Source organism: Metopolophium dirhodum, chromosome 3 (genome assembly GCF_019925205.1).
Source record: "Metopolophium dirhodum isolate CAU chromosome 3, ASM1992520v1, whole genome shotgun sequence".
Classification (NCBI taxonomy): Eukaryota; Metazoa; Arthropoda; class Insecta; order Hemiptera; family Aphididae; genus Metopolophium; species Metopolophium dirhodum.
The window spans coordinates 14,283,002-14,304,614 of record NC_083562.1 but is presented as its reverse complement, the minus strand read 5'-3'; the positions used below and the strand labels follow the sequence as shown (position 1 = coordinate 14,304,614).

Below are 21,613 nucleotides of genomic sequence, written 5' to 3'. Positions count from 1 at the left end.
TTTGAAAACAAACAAAACATAATGTGCTCTTCAAGTTTTGATAAGTTGATAGGCAAGGTGTTTTAAGTTCTTAAAAGAAGTACTAACTATAACAGTGGAATTAAAATTAAGAAGTTAAGTTATTTATGTGTTTGATATTTATAGAATACTATTATGTATAACAGAGAACACGCAACTAAGCTACCAAAAACCAGTTCAGAAATTATTAGTGAAGCAAAAGCAGCTCTGAATCCACCCCTTTATATAAAGCCACTTACAACAAATAGACCATTCACCCCTAGGGAAAGGGTTTTCTTCTGTCAACGACGAACAAATCGTCCACCAAGTGCTTTTAAGTATGTGAAAACTGTTTCAAAATTATAAACACAATGGTGATACTTATGAAGCTCGTTTGTATAATAGGTTGCAACACGTGCAATTTCAGGAAAATAAAAAAACAAGTTGTACAAAACTACCAGCTCTTGATAATCCAAAATATTCAACAGCTAATAGTTGTAAGACACATTACAATTGTTTTGCATCACATGATAAATTTAATATTTTATTTCTAATGTAGTAGATTGTAAAAAAGAAATTAAAAGACAAACACATAGCAGTTCGGCAAGCACTACACGTCGACGTTCTAATTCAGATGTGGCTAACAACGCAAATATATCAAGAAAAAAAATGTCATCATTATCTTTTCCTCTGTCAATTGATACGCTACTTAAGGTACAATTCGCTAACTTGATAATTGATTAATATTATTGATATTATTGTTATATAGTATATACCCTTGATTGGGTATTATGTATTTATGTGATATGTAAAGCATTACCTAGGTATATCTATTCTGTGTGTATAGTATCAACTGTCAATAGATTGCTTTAAAATGTATATAAATATTAAATAGGCACAGTAAAAATAAATATAACAGCCACATGTCGTAGGAAAATCATTAAAGCATTATAATTATGAATGTATAAAGTAGATGTTTTTATAGTTTCATAATATTTTTAATTTATATTTTATTTATTAGATTATAATATTAAGTAGGAACCTCTGGAACCTATTTATTATTGACTAGGTATTTTCTTTTGACTTTGTATTCAATAATCTATACAAAATGTAATATTGAAAATGAAAAGGCATTTGGTTCAAATTGTTATTTTGGAAATAAAAAATACATATCTATAAATATCACAAAGTTCAAAAATATTAAAGATATATAGGCTCAATTTTATTTTATTATTGCGACAATTTTATTTTCTTAATCTGTTACTGTTTCACTCATATTTTTATATAGAACATACAATTTAAATAAACCTACATCTGAAATTATTGTTAATAATATATATATATATTATAGTATTAACTATTAAGGGTCTATAGGTCTAGGAATTCTTTACAATTTATACATCCCCAAAAATATTGGTCTTGTTGTGTCTATGGTATATGACCTCTAGCTCTACAGCTTTCTATTGCTATATATTACATTATTTTTTATGTTAGGTACCTAGGTAATCTTAATCTACTTATGAAATATGAGTTATATAATTTTATATTACTTATAAGTTAATACTTTTCTTTTTATGTAGGTCTATGTATTGTATTTTAAATTTTAATCATAAAACAATGAGTCTTTAATCCATTAAAAAAATTGATTTGAATTTCTATTTACTAAACAGAAATTAAATAAAAGTATTCATTTAGAAACAAAATATTTATTCATGTTCCTACATTACCTACACTTCACTTAAAAGTTGATCAAGTACTTTCAGGCACTGAATCATACTCAAATCAATCAAACCGATATTTTGAGTCCAACAATGGACATTTTGACCAAAGTCTATTTTTTTTTTTTTGATTTCATGAACTATGTTTTCCGTTTTTAGTTTACGAATTACTTTATTGAGCTTGTACTGCAAGTGAATGGTGTTAACGTTTGGATAATTTAATTTTAATGCATCTAATAATATGTCCATCGTCGTTGATCGATTGATCCTGATTGCTTCTAATACAACTTGCATTACTCTATTTAATTCGATATTCAAAGAAGAATCCATGATATTATTATATAACTACCTACTATTTAGTTCACATTATTATTATGTTAATAATTCATTATAAAGAATAATGCAGATACAATTATTGTTTGTAGACCGTATCCATAGATACAAGATAGGTTAGCTAACCTACATCATAACTATAAGTTTTAAAATATAAAAATCAATATTATTTTATACCTAGGTACTTTATAGGTAAAAAAAATCGAATAGGTATTATCATTAGATTAAGCACCCTTATTAACATCTTATTGATGTATTGATAATTTATAACCAATAATATGCAAGTTTTGATCATTTTTTAAAATACGACCCTATAAAATATAAATTATAACTATTATACCTTATATTTTTGATAATCAAGCCAGGTAGGTAGCCGTTTGGGGTAGTAAAATTGCTTCGATTTTCTTCAACAGTATAATCTTAGTTAAAGTTAGTGCATTCGGGAGATTAATATTTTAAATTCCTAGTAGTTTTCAAAAGCGCAGTGAAAAAATAATAAAAATTAAGGAAAAACGGAAATTTTTACGCAAAATTAGCCCCCCCCCTGACTAAGGTTTAGCCCTCCCAAAAATATCCCTTATTGATTTAGAATTTAGATATAAGCCTCCTATAGGTCATTTTAAATAAATAGTTTTGTTAGCCCCCCAGAATTTTAACACTAGTTGCGCCTATCTACCAGACACCAGTCCAAAGATAAAAATTGAAACAATGTTACTGCTCCAAAAGGTGATAACTGATGACAAGGCCGTATCCAGAAATTGTTTTCGGAGGGAGTCCAAAACATGTATATTGTAATTTTATTGAATTTAGGTTTTGATATTTGGTTAAAAATAATACATATTGAAGAAATATACCCCCCTGGGCCCCCCTCAGATACGGCCTTGACTGATGAAACACAAAAAATCAAAAAGTTAAAAACACATTATATTTATTGATATTCAAAATATGTATAACTATATACATTGATGGATAGAATATTTTCAACAGGTAGACTAGCTAGCAGTGTGCCCTGTTTTAAATAAGTGGCTTTATGTTTTGGTTAAACCTAATATTGTAAAATAAAAACTAGATAGTTAAAATTAAATTAAAACCATATAATTACTTAGGTAGTTAAAAATGTTAAATTATAATAAAATTAGGTAGGTATATAAAATAAATTATATATTAATAATTATAATCATTGAGATATTTTTAAATTAATGGTTATGAATAAAACATTTTAGAACCATTATGAACAAAACGTATACGATCATGAATACATGAGCCATGAAAATGAAATCAACGAAGCGAGAGCATTATGTTTTGATGTCGACACTGACTGCTTATGGATCATATCACTAATTGAAACCAAAATGAAAAAAAGTATTGGGTGACAATTTATTTCATACTTACTTGTATAGCTATTAATTATTACTTATTGATATAATGATATTACTTTAACAAAATTTATAAAATTTTCACGACTCCCGAATTATTAAAATTCATTTTTTAGTTATTTAATGCCTAATATTTACAGAGTAACGCTCTTAACATGTACATTAGTCATTATCGGTACTCATTGCTTTTATGGTTTGATGTAAAGCAATACTAGTGTATGGGTTTGGAGTAGATATGGGTTTTGTATTGTATTATCATTTACCAATCACCACAAACTAGTGGGCATGTTTAGTGAATTACTAAACAGTTATTATTTTGTATAATAAATTGTATAGTATATTGTGATACCAATATATCATATTACTCAATTTACAATTTCTATTTACCATTATATTATTATATTATAGGTACTATATAGTAATTATGTAAGTAAGTACATATGTCAGTGGTATAAACAGTAATTTTCATTGGGGGAATATATATTTATTATTACATTTCTAAGATAAATCGCAGGGTAGTACCCCCCCCCCCCCCCTAACTAATAGTAAACATAAAAAAGGTCATGAGAGATCTATCTCCCATATATCATCCTCCCGTGTGGCGTGTATATATGACATATTGACATACAAAAATCCGAAATCGACCGAATAAATTAATTGGCTTATAGATAAGGTTACTCGAAGTATAAAGTTTAACAGTTAGTTAATATGTAAAACTTAAGTCAAATTCAGTTGTCGGGTAGTTCCATATATTATAAAAACTCCATATACCTACCTAATGTATAAATATTATTAATGGATTACATCATTTATACACATATTAATATATTATGTAAAATATAAGTAAGGGTTATGTACTTTTTAAAATGTAATTATATTTGTAGACTTTGAAACTAGCGAGATGTGCTCACTTTTAAATAAGTTAGCAATGGCCATAAAACGCGAAAACCTATCGGTAATACGTGACGAAAATAAAAAAGAAACTATATTGAAAACAGTATTTAAACTTGTTAATACTTCACCTGACGATGATCTTACTGTTCATATATTATTAGTGTTACTTCAGGTAATTTAAATTATTTTCGATATATAAATATAAAATATACAATAATTAAGTAAGTGTTGATTTTTAGATGCAAGTGACTGGAAAATATTTAGCAACTGTTTGCAAACTAATTTTCAAAATATCTCGTTTAGACAAAAACGATAATTTATTTCTCAAAACCAACGTGTTAACCCTTTTTGTGGATATACTTGGCTTGGCTACTCCACGCGAAGATGCCGAGTCATTGATTTACGGTTACGGAGCTTTAAAATTTCTTACTATGAATCCAGATTTAATGGAACGTGCCATGAATAACGGTTGTCTATCGCTAATGCTGTTACATTTGAAAATGATAAATTTAGAAAGAACAGAACGGCAAGTCTTGCCGGAAACCATCAACCACGTACTTTACCAATTAACTGGTACTCTCAGAAACGTAGTCAACGACAGAAAATTTTACGTTGAACTTTTGTCTTCCGGTGGTTTAGTGACTATATACCGTGCTTTGGAATTGTTTTCTGGAGATATTGATGTGGTTACGAACATTTCAAGAATTTTAAGGTACCGAAAATATTTATTATAGCATCGATAATAAATATAATGTATGTATATTTAGGTAGAACAATTAATATAGGTACCTATATTAATGTGTTATAAACTTGTAAAGTAAAAATAATAACATATTAATGAATGTTATCAGTATTATGTCCACTGATGGGAAATGCTGCGAAGCACTTGTGGATTGCTGGTCAAATGTATCCGTATTAATGTCAATAATAGACAAATACCCAGGGCAAGAAGAAATTGTAGTTCGTATTACCTATACATTAGGAAATATACTGACTAATAATGAAAACGCTAGACACCAAGTAATATTACTTGAAAATTGTTACCAATTAAAATAATACATTTTGTACTTTGTATAACTCCATATTATATAGTTATACGAAACACATTGCTCTTTGGGAACATTTTTGAATTTAATGCAATTATACTTGGAAAAAGATTTAAACAATATATCACGTGATGTTAAATTTAACATTGTTGAAGACGTGCTTATCAAAGTAAAATAATTCCTTTTGTTTTAAAATATGAAACAAATTAACGTATACTTGGTTAATATAGATTATACGTGTCATAGTAAATATGAGCATACAACCAGAAATTGGTGCTAAATTAGTAAAGGCGGCAGACGATTATCATCCAGTTCACAAAGTTAAAGAATGCGAACAATTTTTAGATTCTTTATTGACTATACTTAGGCGGAAATCTATTGATGAAAATGAAGAGCTTGTACTCGCTGCGTTAGCGGCTTTGAACAACTTATCATATTATGCGGACATGTCAAATCCGAATCATGGTCCTTTTGGCGCTCGTCAGTTAGATATAACACATGGTATTTATAAGCCAAATCATTATATCCTATGTAGCGTAGGTAGGTATTAATAATATACGATATTATAATTGCTTAAAAATATATTGTTTTAGCATTGAGTTTGTTACTTACAACCAGAAATCAGTTTTGCAAAGTGGAGGTAGCTAGAGTATTTGGAAACTTAACAAGATCAGCTACAGTTCGAGATTACTTATTAGAGACTAGTGGTAAACGCAATATTTAATAATGTTTAGTTGTATATTCTAAATGAAGCGAGGAATGTGTTAGTTTCCAAACTATGTGTGTGAAACACTTGGATCGTAAAAAATATGATATCTCTGTAGATTGAAAATTAAAAACAAGTAAATAATGTGGGTTTCTTAAAATTCCGATAGTTAGACTTAAGGTTCAGAAAACAAACCATTGATCATTGAAGAAATAAACCAAATATACCTTTTTATACAAGTCTCAACCAACTTTGGCTATACCGAGCTTCGCTATCAGAATATTTTTTCTGCAGTTTGTTGAGTCATATCATTGATTTATATTTTATAATAATATATATACGAGTTTAAAAACCTTCCTAGCTGCCCATCTAACTCTAGTATACCTATAGGTATATGCTATATTTGGGTCCCATTTAGAACTAGGTTACCACCGTATCATTTTTCCAGGGGACAGGGGTTAAAGTGGGAGGAGCGCAAAAGAACTCGGTTCCCCAACCTCAGACTGCGCTCAAAATACGACCCCTTAAACTTATTCTTCAAAAAATACTGTGGAATTTCATTTAAATCAAAATAATTTCTCCTCCATTCAAAATGGGTAATTATTTATTTCCATAATGTTATCATTTTATATTTTTCTGTATTTACTAGTGTAATTTTATTTAGGTTGATAAAAAAACGTACTGGCTCATGAATCTTGATATATCAGTTCACATCACCCCATAGAAAGGGTAAAAGTCCTTAAAAATGGTTTTAGAAAAATATAAAATAAGTGAAACTTTGGATCCAGTGTTTATTATACTTTGACAATGTTTACAAATTATTAATGTTAATAGATTAATACTAATCACTAAAATGTTCAAACCACCATAGCCCCTTTATCTTACAAACCCATTTTCATAGACCTATATTATCCTTATAATACTGAAAATTAAATAGCTCACAACTTACTCGTGCAAATTTTGATTCTGATACGTCAACAATTCCAAAAAATGATCCACTAAATAATTAACGGTTGTAAACGGTGGTTCTCATTTGAAAAACATAAGTTTGTATCTCCACAGAACACTCATTAAGTATAGTACAGAAAATCTAATGATTTTTAAAATAAAGTTTTTAAATATATTTAAAAATTCCAAAAATCTACTCCATAATAAGCATAGGTACTACCTAAAAATATTCTCGTAATTACTCATACACCACTGGCCTACTGCATACGTATTTCAGGTTTATTGGCGGTGACCAACTGCTTGGATAGTGGCGACAAGGAATTACTGGTCGTATGTTGCGGCGTATTGGTTAATATGACTTCTGACGAGAACAACCGAGAAGCGTTCAAAAATTACAATGGTGTTTCAAAAATGGTAAATATTCTTAGGTCGTTGGGTGAACACAATTGGACCTTGTCAGCGCTTATCTGCCAAACCCTGTGGAACGTGTGTTCAGGCAGTGACCGTTTTCCTGGTGACCCTATGGTAGTACTCGACACGCTGGTCAAACTCACAGGTAAGAGTCACAATCAACAATTTATCACGATAATATAATAAACAATGTGGAATGGGAGAACACAATTCGTTAATATTTTTCAAAGAAATTATTATATTATATATTAGACGAAGAACAATTATTTGGTGAGCTATTGTCGTCGAACGAGGAGAAAGTGGCAGAGTACAAGCAATGGGAAGATTTCGCTTCGGTGGCTACGAATCTCTTAGAGTGGTTAGATGAACTACTAGAAGGGAGATTTGATAACATAGAACAATAATACTGACCGTCGAGTTCACGTATTATTTATTATTGTTTTTATTCTTAGATGTTTGCAGCATATCGGTTAACAAATTATATGAAACTCTATAGTACCACATGGCGTGTACCTAATCACAACTAAATCACTTTAAAGAATAGAACAATATATTCTCAAATAAAATAAACCAAATTATTATGAATATTGAAAAATTAAATTTTACTATTTTAAGGTATTAGAAGTACTTATAGGTATTCAAAATTAAAATTAGTATATTGAATATTATTTCATTATAGAATAATTTTCTTTTTTATTCTTAAGAGGACGTTGCACCCACATTGTAATGTGTCCATCTTACCAACGCATATAAAATTGAAATTTACGTTAAGCAGTTCCAATTTTGTATTTTTAGTTTAAATATTAGAATGACCTATTATCAAACTTAAATGTAACAATATTATCTGTGTTGTGTCGTCGGTTTTTACGATATTTAAATTTTTAGTCGAATTATGAGTATGTAACATTTTAAAAACGTATACAAATTCTCATAAGTCATAACTCGCTTAAACATTTAAATATTGTAAAAAACCAACGAGACGTAGATAATGTTCTTACGTTTAAGTTTGATAGGTAAATTCACTCTAATAATTAGACTAATACAAATAGAAGCACTGCTGAAAGCAATTTTGACATGTTGTCCATTTCACAGATGTGAGACGGAGACAGCACTATTGGGTGTGGGACAAAATGAAAGCTCGGCCCGGCAATAGAGGGCAATGAAAAATATCGATTGTAAACTCGGCCGATAATTTTTACGGGTAAAATATAGTAAACTCTGCATAATTTAGTTCGAGAATAATAAATAACGTATCTATTTCTTATCATGGACAATTTGTTGTTAAAATATAATTTAAAGTTGAGACAAATCAATTAATTTTTGTACTAGAATTTTGAAACGATGTTTACATAATCATCACAATTATTGTCGATTTAATAAAATAATTTTTGGAGGATAATGAGAATTGCCTCTTCGTAGATTGTGTGTCCTTTGGTAATATTAAATGGACAAATGGTTCTCAAAATTATTATAAAATATTATAAGATAATACCCATAATAATAATATAGGAGAATATCAGGGCATTTTTTTTATACCAGTCGAGTTTACTTACCAATAATTTTCAACCGAAAAATTATCCAGCTTAACTTTTGCAAAGTTTTGCTTATGGCTGAGTTTACTTTCGCGCCCTAGGTGTGATGTCCTTTTAAAATTGAGTTATTCGTTGATACTTGCAGATTTGCCTATTATTACAGGTAAAAATGTTTAATTTGATTATTATCAATTTCATTTTCAATTATGTATGTTCATTGGAGAACGTTAATGTCTTACTTTCTTAGATTATTAATCAGTAGAGGTACCTATAGGGCTATAGGTAATCATTATACATTATACATGAGTACCTACATGACCCTTTATATACTTATTAACTTTACACCACGATTTAAGATAGTACTATCTTAAATCGCGCTTTACGCTAATGATTTTGGTCTAACTCTAACACATTTTCGGTGTAGTTTTAACAAGTTATTATAATCATTGAATAATATGTATTATATAGAATACTAGAATGTAGATACTAACATTAATATTTATATTATTGTTAACTTAGAATTTCTTAAAAATAAGTTCGTGGTTCAATGACACTCTTATAAAATATATACTATTTGAACAATATCTATGATATAAGTAATGTAAATCAACTAGCGTACTAGTGTTGCGTACATCATGTCTTATAAACAAACTTCTATTGACTATTTGTATAAAATGTTCAATTTTCTGGTAGAACTTAGAACTTAGAATGTATACTATTATACTATAATACTGGTACTATGGTTAGATTAGTGTAAATGGTTAAAGTTTATCATCATATTTTATACCGTTTGTTATTACTATAATAATATATATGTATAATAATATAATATAAGTAAATATATCATTTAAAACTGAATAAAATAATACTCAGTTTATTGAGTATACTTAACTCAAAATTGTATATATGTACCTACTCTGTTTTAATGACGCTAGTAAACAATATATTTAATGGTTTATTATAAAATGTAATATTAAGTTATTATTCAAGTATAAATAGTGGATTATTGTTCATCTATCAAAGATAGGTAATCTATTAGTTCCTTACAATTTGCAATTTTTAACTAAAAGACGAAATAATTTAAACATATAAATAATGAAGTAATTAATTGTGACATTGTATTTAAGTAATGTATTAGGTTACATTATACTATACCTTAACTGTAGGTTAACTGGTGATTTATTTATTATAGTGTTTAAAATAGTTAAATAAATAGTTACCTACTATAACAGTTGACGAAATATCAAAAAATAGATGTTGCTTCAAATTAAATCGCTCCACAAATACAGTAAGTGTAAAATAAGTAATAATAACCAATAATATATTTCGATATAAATCAATGATTAAATTGCCTTAGTCTCAACCAGTCAACCATAATCCATGACACAATTTTCTTTTTTTATATTCATGAAAAATATTTTAAACACTTTTGGACAGTTGCCAATAACAAAATAAGGATAATGACCTCAGCAAAAGATTTTAAAACCAGTCGTGCATTGTTGAATAAAAATAATATGGTACATAATAAATATTTTATATATATAAATATAAATATAAATGGCAATAAATCCGTAAAACGAAAAATGTATTATTACCTATATTCTTATTTCTTAACAATCGCCGCGGAGGCTTATTCAAAACGGACTTTAACACATAGTTTTTCACCTTTATTGGCATTTAGGCATTTAGCCGATTAATGATTATAAATATATTATTACCATTGAGTACTAAATATGTATCCATACATTATTATAATTAATATTTATTACTTAAAGTCATTTATCATATTACTATATTAGCTACCTACATAGGTAATTTAAAGCTATTTTTACATGAAACTTATTAGGTGTGTCTTTACTGTCTAATACAGTAATTGTTGGGAATACTTTCGAAACTATTCAATTAAATTATAATCAACATAGGTACAACGATAAAAATGATATTGCAGTATATTAAATATCACAAAAGATCCCCGATTTCAGAACAAGTCGTTCAGCTCTGTACTACGTCTGCCTTATACATGTGGGACAAACATGGACATATTTCAGCTGTGCACACTGCACCTGCATCTTTTATGGGTCATACACCCTCTCCCACACTCACAAATATAATATATATTTACAGTATGAGTCTTTTATGCTACACATGGTCTGTTAATATAATTTACTAGGGTGTCCAAATTGTGTCCTATAGGTAGTTTAGTAAAATAACTCAAATAAATAAATATATATATATTGTATATATTCCAGAAAGGTTACGACTTTAATATTGGATACACTCTTATTTTTTATTATATAAATCAGTGACTATAAGTATGATCTTTATTATTGTTTGCTAGATGACCTACCTCAAAATTGTAATTAATATTTTAATGACAATCACAATAAATTTTTTCATTCAGATTATTTACAATGACAAATTCATGTTAGTAGAGATAAGATGTTGATAACCTAATAAAGTATCAAAAATTCTTTAATACCTAAAAATGCAAAATTAAATTAATATATTCTGAATCAATCATCTGAAATTCTGAAACATGAAATTAATTTTTAGCTAAGCTAGCATTTTATAGGATCAAAAGGAAAAGTTAAGCAAAAGTCGTAAACATACCTCTCCTATAACTAAATTATCTGCCAATGAATAATGAATAATGATTGACAATATAGTGACAACGATAATAATTATTATTTAATCGTAATGAAAATTCATAATAAAATTACTTTATTTTATATTTGTTGCATAGATGTCATTTTCATATTAATTTTAACAATATACGAATACGAGTGTATTACCTGTAACCTACATATGTATCTTTTAATTCGTATTGATTTGTACTAAACATCTGCCTATATTGTGTATACAAGTAATTAATATAAATTAAATAAATTGGTTGACTGCGATTTTATAAAAAAAAATGTCAATAATAAATTATAATATGTATACAAGTAATTAATATAAATTAAAAAATTGGTTAGTTGCGTTTTTATAAATAATTACTAACAATAGGTATGTATTAACATTATATTATGTTATAAGTTTATAACACAAAACTGCTCACACGCACTGTCATGCGACAATCTATCAGTTAATCAGTTAATAAATTTGTCGATTGAGTTTAAACGTTTGAAGTTTTTAAACGATATAGTTCTAAATTTAATATCTGTTATTTAATATCTATTAACCTTGGCACACAGGTAGGTACCTAGGATTTTGGCGCTTTCGTACGATACGATTTTGGCGCTTTAGTACGATACGACTTTTTTTCTTATCTCATCCACCGTGCCTATACGACTACGTTATACGTCAAAATACGTGCATAGTATCATTGATTTATAATCAATGATAGTATACACTATAAGTCACATCAATAACACCAAAATGTGTCTGGTGCGCAAATGCCCTAACAATTATAATCGTCCATTATTCCACCGTAGCTGTAGGCGGCTACCACTAATCGCTAATAATATAATATAAATATTATATTATCTCAGCATGGCTGATACAATCTTATCATTCTTATCACTACTGTCTACTACCGATAACAACAAAATATTTGTGAGTTTTGCGCACCTATATACTACATATTTCATACCCAAGTGTCTACATAGCAAGTTGTAGTATAGTACATATTAAATTGATATTATTATGATTTTATGCGTGAGCTCCTACGCGTCCTTCGTACCTATTATTTAAAAATATTTTGTCTTACTATCTGACATGCGTGTAAAAACATATTTTTAAAATGCTCACGCGTGTAAGTTACAGGCATATTCTCTGATTGCGATATAAAGGTCGAACGACCGTATTATTATCAATTATAATAAATAAAAAAAATACAACAATATATATTATATTAATCGTTTAACACCGAAGCACGTCAGACCGTGGGATATTCGCATAATATAGTGCCACAACCCACTGTATATTATATACTATATTTTATTTATTTAACTATTCAATAATATTAAGCAAGTATAATCAATTTGACGTGGCTGATGAAAGGGAAACAATAGACAACCTAACGCATTGGAAATGTAGTAGGTAAATCTAATCAGTAAATTGTTTGGACTCAAAACTGGCGAATTAAGTACATTTTCATATCTCATTGCCCATATTATTATATTACATAATATATTATATAGGTACATTCACGGCTGCACACGTACAACGTTCAATAGCGATATAGAACAGGGGGCTGCTAACCAGTCGATCGCGATCGATTGGTCGATGTTTAGAAGAATATTGGTCCATCTTCTTAAAAATTATTTGTACTAATATCTGTTGATCGCATGCGTAATCTTAAAGTTTGAGACTTAAACACACCTTTACACTTAATATACAAATTACAGTATTTATGATCGAAGAAAAACTTACAATTTTTACAATAATAAAAAAATAAATATTATTATACAATTTATTATTATATTACACGTAATAATAAAAATAGTATACCTAAACAAATAATGGTAGATGGGTAATCACCATACTTAAAATGTTTAACGTGGCTCACTTGTTGATAAAGGTTGGCGACCCCCCCTCTATAGGATAAAGTAATCTGTTTTTGTTTTTGTAGTTGTAGAATATCGATAGCCAACCTCGTGGCGTCGAGTTCGCTAGACAGTCTAAACTAGCTGTTTTAAACGATTTCACGGCGCAGGTGATCGGCATTCGGCATGTATCTGCAGCAGACTCTATACAGGTTACGGCGCCTCCACCGCACGAGGGTTGATGTACACAATGTCATGTGAATAAAGGTACAAGATTTCCACGTCCTCGGGCAATATTTAATTCCTTCAGCCTCCTCCCACTCGCCTTAACACAACAAGTAATAATAATACAAAACCAGTATATACGTACACCAATTTCCGCGAATGTAAATGTAAAACTTTGAATTTTATTATATAGTTATTGCTTATATTAATAGTATTTCGAGATTATGTACATACGGAGCAATAATCATATTCTATTCTCTACATGAATTGCATGTGCTTATTTACCCCCCGGCCATAGTTAGGTACCCAAGGGCGTAAATTACTAATTTTAGTTGTTATTTTTTACCAGAGAAGGACATAATAATTATATATTATGATCTACGTTCCTTTTTATACAGTCTCAATACGAAATAATAATAATACATAAATAAATCATGTATAGAGTACATTATATATTATGTTTATTTTAGAGTAGGTATATTGGTATAGTAAGCACTCTGTCGCTCTATATATATAAATAAATATATATATATATAATATATATATAACTATATAAGTAATACATGTTATATTATATTAACAACACACGTACTCACCACTATTATGTAAGCATGTTCCTAGCACAATTAATAATATTGATAAACATTTGTCAAGCAAACAACGTTGGCCGAGTAGCAACACGACGTCATAATTAGTTATAATAATTATATACTTACAACAGCTACAACACTATCATTGATTAAATATACTGTATATTTAATCAATGACACTATATTCCGCCGAATCAAGCAAAGTGTTTTGAACGGATGTTTTTAAAGTTTTTAAAAAGACATATTATACAACTAGTAAATTCGTATTTTTTTGTAAGACTATAGAATAGGTCCATAATCTACAGGCACGTATACAGAATAAAAAACCAAGGTGTAGAGCATAATTTAAAAAAAAATATTTCAAATTAATTCTATTGAACCCCCAAATCCCTTCATGAATACGTATCTTATAAATGATAATCTTTATTATACAGTTATAATATAGCTCTACAGCGAATCATTACAGTAATGAAGTTTTCATTCAAAAAAGGCATAGCTGCAGGTTTCTGATAAAAGTATATCTTTCTCTTTTCCACCAAATCATAAATTGGTAGATTCCCTTTTCCTCCGAAAGTATGTTTTCCCTTTGACACCGTTTCACTTTTCCACTATATATGAAAAAACTTATAGGATAGCATTCGATAACATTACGTTATCGTTCGTCAAAATTACGTAAATATATGTTAATAATAAATAGTTCATGAGCCATACAATGATAAAATAATGTACCTACCTAGGAAATAACACCATTACACCAATATTATTATATTATAAAAAAATTACATTTTTACTATTATTTCACATAAATTTAAAATTAATTACATTTCTTTATAATTTATGTAAGTGGTATATTTTGTATAACTTACTATATTTTACGAATCTTCAATTTTTAGACATTATTCTTAATTTTTGCTTGCGTATACAATATTTGTTTTACGAAATCGTATCTGAAAATAAAAGAACATTTTTATGAATTACTTTTTATTGAATAATATGGTACCTGCCAAGTTGGCCATTTTTATATTCCGTTATAAATTATTATTTTTATTTTTATTCCACGTATATAGAACTTCTTTTTCTAAAGTGACATTAATTTTAAGAACATTTTGATTTCCAGATTTTTGTTTTTACTTACACTATATCAATCATAGTGCTAAATGTCTCGATTCTACCCGTACAGGAAGGGTCATATAATTTTGATTATGAGTTAGTGACAATAATATAAACTGAGAAAGTTTCCCCTGTACTAACGGCTTAATATATAATAGGCTCAATTTTTTACATTGTCCTAAGCTATTTCGGCGTAATCAATGTTTCGAATTTCAAAATTCAAGGAAGCTGGAAGCAGAAATATAAGCGTGATAAAACCCGGATGAATTGGTTTTTGTAAAACTACACAGGAATACAGGATGGATGCTGCACGAACTTGCCTTGTGCGCTCAGATATATTATAGCTTCTACCGGTCGCCGCTGCAGAGAGTTGTTTTGATTTTCTTCAACTAAAAAATCATATGATATACAGAAAGTCAGAAAACATATATATATACCACCACCAGTTTTGAATGCTATTTACGTTTAGATGTAGCACAGCATCTGTATGCCTCTTATTTTCACCACTGCAGGTACCACAATTAAACACAATATAATATTCAACGTTTTCAAACTTTCAAAACACGTATTTCAATGCATTTAAAGGGCTTAGAGCACATATCATCAAGCCCGAAAAAACCTATAGGTAGGTACCTAATATAAGAATGTTTTTAATTTAAATTTATAATACGATTATTTTACCTTATGACTTTATGAGTTATGGGATAATATTATGTTTATCTAATATCTATTTGGTGCATTTACATTTTTTGTTTTGAACTTTTTATGATAAGCGCTGCACCTACTTATAATAAGTTGTAAAGATGATAAGTTTTTAGTTTTTATACGATAATAATATTATAGTAATTTGTAATAGTATATTAAGTACATAATATGCACAAGTGCACTGCCACCTATACACTTTCAATATTTTGTAAATGTGTTGACCACTGACCAGAACGGTAAGTAGATACTTGACATGACGTTATAAATATATCAAAACAAGCAAAACTCTATGCTACAGTAGGTATCTTATATTATGGAATGCCGTATGTAAGCAATATTATTCCGTATAAGTCCAATCATTAAAAAACATGGTATACAATACGTCAATAAGTAGGTACTTTAAGTACTTATATAGATATAGTTTATATATACTATGCGCATACTATACAAAGACGTAATATGTCCTAAATGTAGTTATAGAGACCGGAATTGAATGCACAATGCGTTTATAATATAATATTAAAGTATAAGCACAAAAAAAAGATAAAAAATATGATACAAATATGCAAGGAAAAAATGTCAAAATATAATACGTTACCTACATTACAAAAAAAGAAACGTTGCAGGCGTCTACAAATTATTTATAATAGAACATAAATTATTAATATAATTTTTTGATAAATTTCAAATTGAGCTAGGAGAGGTTAATTGTAGGTAATCCAAGACATAATCAATGACGTATTTGAGGGAATGATGGTCTCCTCCCTGATAATTGCTGAGATAACCTTTTTTCTTATGTATTTATAATTGTATCTAAAATTTCAAATGAAGACATTTTGAGTTGTATTAAAAAAAATTCAAAAAGTTTATTAATGTGAGGTCTATCAAGAGTTATATTAAAATAATGTAATCATCTCGCAAACCCCCATTGGTAGTGCACCTATAAATTGGTAGTATACTTAAAATGTATGTTATTAGCACCGTGATAAGTGATGATTGAAAGTCGATTAAGTTCGTTAATTCATTTGATTTTATTGCATCAGAAGAAATATTACAATTTCAATAAATTTGATAATGCCACATTATCAATATAGATTTCATAAATATTAATTATATGGGAACGATTATTGACAAAGACAAACTTAGTTCGACTTCCTGTATAAATAATAATATTATTTAGACGTATTGTTGTATGTAGATTGATATACGCTGAATGGAACAGTTTTAATAAAATATCAAAATCCAAGGTTAAGAATTTAAGATAAATCACATAATATTATCAGATGAGATATCGACTTTCATCGACACACAAAAAAAATTACCAACGCTCATATTATTACCACGAGTATCGTCAGACCGTCAGTCGTCACAATTCACAAACATTGTTAGTTGATTGTGTTAGGTTTTGATAAGCGATTTGTTTTATATGACTTTATCAAAAGAGATTAATACAACTAGATATGTCATTTATATACGAAACGAAATCAAAACAATTAAAATCAATGTTGTATAGATAGGTAGGTACAATTTTTATGGATGAATTCTGTAAATAAAAAATGAAGGAGATGAGTTTTGAATAAAATACAATTACATGTCATTATTCTTAGTCTTATATATTATGTATCAGCAGGAACTCAAATGTAAGTGAAATAACTGAAATATGCATATTATATTTTGGTAATTTCGTGATAAGTTTCTATAGCTTTAATGAGCCTTGTTAAACGCTGATAAAATATAATAGATAATATTATTATAATACGTTTTTTTAGAAGTGTATACGCATGAATACATGATAAGTGTTTTCTATGTCCATAATATACACATTAGTCTCATATATGTCCATTCATATAGTCCATCTATGGCATAAACCTACTGTATACTATATAGGTAAATTATTCAATGATGGTGAACACTTCCGTGATGTACGGCGATTACGCGATATTGCTGTTACTATAAACGAGTTGGCCTCACAATATGCCAGCGGAACTTTATTATAAATCGTTTCATCAAGGAGAACACCTTAATAATATAACAAATAAAAATATAATCTATTCCATATAGTTCATACAATTAATATAGAGTATAATACATCATGTAAATAAAATTGAGTTTAATGAAAAATGTATTTAAGAAAATATTGTTTAAGCTGGAGTCAAGATTTTGTAAAATATAGTTTGTATCTGCCAAAAAATAAACCGTGAACGATAAATTTTTTTTGAAACAATTTAAAATTTGTAACGTCTTATGATTTATGAAATAATAATAATATATATAAACTATAAAGTTTATAATACCGGAATATCCACCTTTAGTTATTCTCAAATTGTAATGATGTAATGTAACCACTTGACAACAATGTACTAGTTGCTTAAACATTATAATTAATAATATATTAGGGCTACAAGAAGTCTAAATTTATCATCTAAGATCTATATATGTTATACCTATATGTCTATATAGTGCTTTGCCTATCAAAGATAAAATTAATCAGATTTATTCTATTATTTAAATAATAGAAATATTTTTTTTTCAAACAGATGGAGTTATAACAGAGCTAATTAATAATATTAGTAGTTTGATAAAACTTCCAGTAATTGTTTGATCTCCAAACAACATATACAATTTAATAAATCCATCATCATGTTGATTTAGTATTTATATATTTACACGTATATATGTACCTATACTTCAATATCACTACCTAAATGTATATAATTAATATTTAAAATTAATATTATTCAATTAATATAACATATTTAAATATATTTTTTTTAATCCCAATTCAGAGATAACATGTTTCGTAGTTACGATTACAATATTTGATATATTGATCTACATACATGGTTTTTTTTTATTAAAGATAGATATGTACCTATATGCTACATCTACTGCAAGGTACATCGTACATGGTATATAATATTTTAAAACAACGCAACATTAATTAGGTTTTTGTATACATTATATGTATGATGTATATAATACTATACTATATGTACAATGTAGTACGTAACCGAACGTATAACATGAGATATGCGTAATTGTCTATATTATATTTTTATGATATATTATACGTACTATACATACTTACATATTATAGTCTAATCACGAAAATGAATCAAACTTAAATTAGGTTTGATACATAATATATTACAAAATAATATTTTTATGCAATTTTCACGTCTTGTACGCAAGAGCTGCATTATTAATCATAATCAATTTGATTGAATAAGCACGTGATGGTTACTCAAGACAAAATGCCACTTGTAGTTTTTATATTTTAATTGTTACTGAGATACAACTGTCAGTCGATATAAATAAATTATTAAACTGTTAGTTGAAAAATATTTTATACCTACCTACGTACTACGCAGCGCCTTGAATTGGTGATTCGATTGACTTAATAACATTTAAATTTTAAAGATTGTAGTGCAAAACAATAATTATTATTTGCATATTATAGCGATATAAATACAATGAGCATTTTAATAAAATATTTAAATATATAATAGACATTTCTTAGGTAATTATTTTTTTAATTTTAAGAAGGAATAATACAACTCATAATCATTGACTATAAAGATTTGGCTATGCTTCAATTTTTTAACTTTATATACTTAAGGATAAAAAGTTTATAAAATAAAATTATTACATCTTATTTTATTATCTCTGAGATGAATAATTTATTTAAATTGGGCTAATCGTATTTATAAAAAAAATATTGGAAATCAGATGTTAGAATAACAATAGTTTATACTATTATATATTATATTTTAAACCTAAAATTAAACAACATTGATTAACTACTATACCAAACTTCTACTATCGTCTATCAATGCATTATTTAATATTGTTAATTTAATTGCCTATAAAATATTCGAATTATTTTCAAACAGTGTTTTTCCCGTTAGCCGTTATAAATTATTATAATTACTTAATTTAAATGCATATTCCATATAAAATTGCATATCATCATATTGCGTCTGTTTAAATTTAATTTAGATTATTAGGTAGGTATATATAATATTTTGTATTTAAATATTATTTTAATATCTTAAACTTTTCTTTAAATTATCCAACTATAGATATTACGTTTTAATACCTATTTCCTAATAATTAATTTAACACAACACTGTAACGTCAAAGTACGTTATAAAACAAACTTCACATTTTGACCATATTTGTGTAAGCTATAAGAGAAAAGTACCTATAAGCCTTTAACTTAATTAACAGTCATTTCCACGATACCATTATGATCTCAGTCGTCACGTTAGTCCAACAAACCGTTTTATGCTTTTATTTCCGGAATGTTTATTTTAATGAAACAATAATTAATGATCCAAAAAAAAAACGTCTTAATTACCTATTATATATTTATTATTTTTGTAATAAAACGATTTTTTTAAATAAATACCTACACAAATGTACAATAGTTATACAAATGAGTCATATACTACCACTGGGTAAATAAAACCGTAAAATCAAGTGCTCACGTTTATAAAATAATGACAAATTATTTTGCTTTCACTTCATCCGTCATTCTCAAGCATTATAATTTAAATACCTACTATAAACATTAAGCGTACGTTCTGTCTTCTGTAATAATCTGTACGCATTGTTCTGGGATAGTATATAAAAAAGAAACGTTTACTTGTTAAAACAACCAAAAATTGTGTTGCTATTACTTTCTAGATTCTCTTCTCCCGATGCCCCTTTTCAGATTGAAGATTTTCAGATGAATACATAAATACATTTCTAAGACAGTGTATAATATACTAAGTGTTAACAAAATTTAAACGCAGGTATTAGGTATAAATGTATAATGCGTGTTGTATATTGGACGTTTTGATCTTTACAGTCGTACATTTTTTGTTAGAAGTTTTATCACGTAAAGTGTTGATTCGTATACAACTCGATTTTTGATTATTTTCATTAAACTAGTTACTAATATAAGCACTGACAGCAATAAAATATACAACTACAGACGTTTTTCATTGCATTGAGTTGTGCCAACGAACGATATTATTTAATATTTCTTAACAAAATATAATATTATCATTGCATTGATTATATAGTTTCATTAGATAATTTAATAGTGTTTTAACTAATAATCTGATTTATTTTCAATTAAGAGAATTTTTTCTCGTTATAAACGTCAAATGTTGTGTTTAAAATAATGTAATATGTATTTTATGTTGTTATTAATTTTAGTTATGAGGTCAAATGAATAATCTTTTGAGATTATTTTTTGCTGGGGAAAATGTGATAAGTTATATAAAACAGCGTAACTCTATTAGTCGAGTGTTCTTAGTTTCTTACTTATTTTTTATACCTAATCAAAAATATGTATATTTTTGTTAATTAACCGAGTTTAATATAAAACTATACATATATTTTTTTGTAACCTATTTTATTGAAGCTACTAATCAATATAAAATATAGTCTTTAAAAAAGGATTTTCATAACGTAACTACGTCATTTTACTTGTATAAAGACGGATCAAAAAAATCGGATGATAAACAAGTGACCCTCTATCGA

At 27.7% G+C, this 21,613-nt stretch overlaps 1 protein-coding gene across 1 annotated transcript; it reads left to right on the top strand.

The window, feature by feature from the left end:
* The first annotated feature begins 29 nt into the window (after positions 1 to 29).
* On the top strand, positions 30 to 9,868 carry LOC132940748 (armadillo repeat-containing protein 2). The gene is made up of 12 exons (XM_061008480.1): positions 30 to 335; positions 403 to 494; positions 557 to 711; positions 3,272 to 3,410; positions 4,309 to 4,490; positions 4,558 to 5,030; positions 5,170 to 5,338; positions 5,411 to 5,533; positions 5,595 to 5,865; positions 5,958 to 6,071; positions 7,296 to 7,574; positions 7,682 to 9,868. Exons 1-12 carry the CDS (start codon positions 154 to 156, stop codon positions 7,831 to 7,833), a joined length of 2,331 nt encoding a protein of 776 aa, XP_060864463.1. The 5' UTR covers positions 30 to 153; the 3' UTR covers positions 7,834 to 9,868.
* Positions 9,869 to 21,613: the final 11,745 nt, after the last annotated feature.

Excerpts from the sequence above, each read along its gene's own strand:
- LOC132940748 (XM_061008480.1), top strand. The coding sequence starts at position 154 with ATGTATAACAGAGAACACGCAACTAAGCTACCAAAAACCAGTTCAGAA. Across the intron at positions 336-402 it reads CGTCCACCAAGTGCTTTTAA|GTTGCAACACGTGCAATTTC; the intron begins GTATGTGAAAAC and ends TTTGTATAATAG. Across the intron at positions 712-3,271 it reads CAATTGATACGCTACTTAAG|AACCATTATGAACAAAACGT; the intron begins GTACAATTCGCT and ends AAAACATTTTAG.